We start from the raw sequence: 4,150 nt of genomic DNA, 5'->3' as shown, positions 1-4,150 counted from the left end.
TTGGTTTTTGTGTATGGAATGAGATGTGGATCTTGCTTGAGTCTTTTGCAGATATTTTTCCAATTTTGCCAACACCATTTGTTTAAAAGGCTGTCGTTCCCCCACTTCACTGATTTCATCTCCTTGTCAAAGATCAGTTGACCATAGATAGATGGGTTGTGTAGAGCCATGTTATATTAAACAAATTTAGACACACAGTCCGTTCAGTTGAAACCACCAAAATTCTGTCTTTACTTTGTTGGATATGAGGATTCTAGCAAGGTCTCATAGTTTATTGTTTTAAAACTCTTTCACATACATTTTCATTTGATCAACACTCTTTCTTGAAGTTAGAACCTGCACTCATCTGTTCAGAAGTTTTCAATAAGCACCTACTACCTTAGTCATGGGAGAAGGATGGGCAATCTCCTCCCATGTGATTAATTGCCTCTGAAAACCCACCAGAGGGTCCGCTATGGGTTGGTTCCAACTTGACGGCACACAACCACAGTGTCTTAGTTACCTCTGGTGGTCCAGTGGATAAGGGGTTGAGTTGCCAACCTAAAGACAAGCAGTTCTAATCCACTAGCTGCTCCATGGAAGAAAAATTGGCAATCTCCCCCCATGCAATTTATGGTCTCTGAAAACACTTCTCATAGATGATCTATGAGTTTGTTCCAACTTGACAGCAATGAATTTTTTTTGTTTTGAATATCTTAGTTACTTATTGCTGCCATAACATAAAACACCATAAGTGAGTTGCTTTAAAGAACAAAAATCTATTTCTAATAGTGCTAACTGTGAAAAGTTAATCAGTACCTTGACTCTATTGAAATCTCCTGTGAGTCTGTCTCCTAGTTTCTGATATCTGTTCATAATCTCTAGTGTTCTTTTGCTTCTAAATGGGTCCTAGCATCTGCCTTGCCCTTGAGTGACTGCCTCTTCGTCATTTCTGCTCTCTTTAGAAGATACTTCTCAAAAGAATTTGGAGCAAACAGTTAAGCACTCCTAGCCACAAAACGTTTCCAGTTTGAACATAACGAGAAGCATTTTGGAAGACACTTTGGTGATCTGCTTCTGAAAGGTCACAGCCTTGAAATCCCAATAGATCAGTTCTATTCTGCATGCTTGGGGTTGTTACGAGTTGTAATCTATTAGAGGACAACTAACAACAACTTAGACGTGTTTAGTCTGAGGATTTACCCTACTTTGGTGTGACTTAATTGACATATCAGAATAAAGCCACTTATAGAATAAACTCTTACCAAAGAAAGTCAGGATTTATATGTTAACATAATGTTTTTTTGAGGGGATGGAGATACAACTCAACCTATAATGCATTGGTCATTTTACTAGAACCATTCAAATGCAGAAGTGGGCACTACCTTCCTATAGCTGAGAATTTAGGGAACATGAAGAGTTTTAAATATTCCTTCTTGGTGGTCACACAGCCAGATGGGAAAAATACCAAAAATATCACTGATTTTTCTTTATTTGTATATGTCATTCTGTTCTATTTTTCATGATATTTAATTGATAGTTTTAGCTTTTTAAAATAATTTTACATTATTTACTTCTGATTAACAGGTGTGGTTCTGAGCATAGTGGTGAGCCCCGGGGCAGGACAAAAGCCTGCCTATCTCCTGATTCTGAATGCCAAGGACTTGAGTGAAGTCGCCAGGGCTGAAGTGGAGATTAACATCCCTGTTACCTTCCATGGACTGTTCAAAAAATCCTGAGCATGTCCTAAGCAAGACACTGGAGATTCTGCATTACTTTTTAAAATTATGGTGACAGACCAAGAAAAACATAGCTTCTTGTCTGTAATCAAATGCTGTTCCATTTTAGTCTGCTGTATATCACCATTTTAACTTGCAGATGCACCCAATTTTGCAGTGTTTTACAGAAAGCACACAATTGAGCAACCAATTCCCTTTTAAAAGGTACATATTTAGATAATCATATTTTCTCAGTGAGACAAACAGAGCACAACTGAAAAACACTTTAATATACTTACAATCAAATATTAATTCAATGTGAACTTATTAAACTGTATTTTATTCCTATTATGAGGGTGTATTAAAAGTACTTCTAGAATTTTTTTATCATTTAAAGCCAAAATCCCCTACAACTGATTTATAGTGGTTTTGCTGAGTCAAGTTGATAGCATGCAAAAAGGCTCTGTATTTATCAAACCAAACATCTCAAACCAGGGACCATCATCTAAGAACAATCACAGTTATTATACTACATTGTAATTTCTCAAAGATCATTCTGCTTTCTAAAATGTAATATTTCTATTTAGTATAGGTGGCTACTATTATTTCTAACATTATAATGAACAAAACCTATGTTTAAACACCCAAGAGGTCTCAGGTAAATGGAGCCTCAGAATTATTTATGAAAAGCTTATGTAACATTGTGATGCTAAACAAAAACTTATGCAACATAAAAACAAATATATCTCTGTTTCTCATGCCCAAAGCACCAGCAATTGCAATTGAGAAAAAAACAAAACATGAAATGGAATTATAATTCCTATTTAAATCCAAATATAGGATAATGCTTGAGAAGTTCACTAGTTGCTTCTTCTGTTTTATCATATTTAAACATGCTATAATAATTTGAGTAGAATAAAACAACATAATCATTTGAACAGAAAGATTTTTTAAAATCCTTCATTCATTGTTAGCTAGTAATATAATTTAAGCACTTTATTTTAAAATTTACTTTTCTCTCTTTGTTACGTGCTAGGTGGAAAAAAAAATGGAAATTAACAAAAACATTGTGCTTTATATTTTATGTTCAGAGTATTATGTATTTTAAGATTATCAACATGGTGTCTAACTAGGTAAAAATAGTTTAAAAGAACATGCTGACCAGGGTACTTACTGCATCCACTTAGATTCTTTATTTGGACAAAATGTCAACTCATTTATTTTGTTTTCCATAATAAGGGCTCATTAACACATACTTTTAAAAGACAATCTAAAAATACAGAAAAGTCAAAGTAAAATCATACAGAGCTTGAATCTGTTAATATTTAAGGTTGGATACTGTACTTTTACATGTTTCTCATCTGTGTTTTTTTTTTTAATGTAATCTCAACTTCTATGTGGATAATTGCTAGGCAGAAATAGAATTCTCAAGAGAGGAGAGGGACAATGAGAAAGGCATGTGCAGATAGACATTGTTTTTTGGTCTCTAGATATGGACATAATACTACAGAGAACTCTGCTCATCCATTTATTTTTAAAATGAATAAAATAAATTTCTGAATATTTACTATCTTTAAGGCTTGATATGATAATTTCCACACACTTTGTCAGGTCATCTTTTTTATGAAATGGGAATAAATAATGGATCTCTTCCAGTCAGTTAACCAGTTGTCCTCCAGATTTCTTGGCACAACCTGGTGAGCAGGGAAGTATCTGTTTGTTGAAATATGTCATTTGGTATTCCATCAGTTCCTGGGCTTTAGTTTGCCTAGTCCTTCAGAGCAGCCTGGACTTCCTCTTTCATCACCATTCCTTAATCACATTGGTTGTTAACAGTTACAGCTTGCTCGGCTCCTCAATCAACACTTTTGGTGCCAGATCAGGAAATCAAAAGATTATTTGCATTCAGTAAATCTACTGTTAGGGACCTCTCCAGAGTACTAAGAAGCAACGATGTCAATCTAGAGACGAATGTGCACCTAATCGAGTCCATGGTCTTTGCAATTACTTGCTATGCATCATAGAGCTCTATAATAACTAAGGAGAATAGAAGAAGAATTGATGCCTTTAAGTTATCGTACTGGAGAAGAGTCTTGAACATACCATGGACTGCTAAGAAAACAATTAAGTCTGTGTTGGAGAGGGTTAAATCAAGTTTCTCCCTGGAGGCTAGGATTTTGAAGCTCCGTCTCACATACTTTGGGCATGTGGCTAGGAGGGACTGATTCTTGGAGAAGGACATCAGGAGAGGAAGTTCCCAGATAAGATGGATTAATACAGTAACTGAGGTAATGAGGTAGATGTGTTGAAGTCACTAAGACTGGCTCAGGACAGAGCAGGCTTCAGAGCTATTGTACATAAGATCATGTGAGTCACAGGTGACTTGATGGCACACAACAACAACAAGGCTCGATAAAGTCTTGAATTTAAGGGAATTCCTGCAGCTGCTATTC

The 4,150-nt window shown here is 35.5% G+C and overlaps 1 protein-coding gene across 1 annotated transcript in view; it reads left to right on the top strand.

Moving 5' to 3' along the window:
• RPE65 (retinal pigment epithelium-specific protein 65kDa) overlaps positions 1-2,114 on the top strand; it is a 30,852-nt gene extending 28,738 nt beyond the window's left edge. The window contains exon 14 of the mRNA XM_006879787.1: positions 1,567-2,114. Coding sequence (XP_006879849.1) covers positions 1,567-1,718 — 152 coding nt within the window. The 3' untranslated portion in view covers positions 1,719-2,114. The remainder of the gene's footprint in view (positions 1-1,566) is intronic.
• Positions 2,115-4,150: the final 2,036 nt, after the last annotated feature.

Source organism: Elephantulus edwardii, unplaced genomic scaffold (genome assembly GCF_000299155.1).
Source record: "Elephantulus edwardii isolate Elephantulus edwardi_28Jun2011 unplaced genomic scaffold, EleEdw1.0 scaffold00005, whole genome shotgun sequence".
Lineage (NCBI taxonomy): Eukaryota > Metazoa > Chordata > Mammalia > Macroscelidea > Macroscelididae > Elephantulus > Elephantulus edwardii.
Note: the sequence above shows the minus strand (reverse complement) of the source record. Positions and strands in the feature narration are given on the sequence as shown.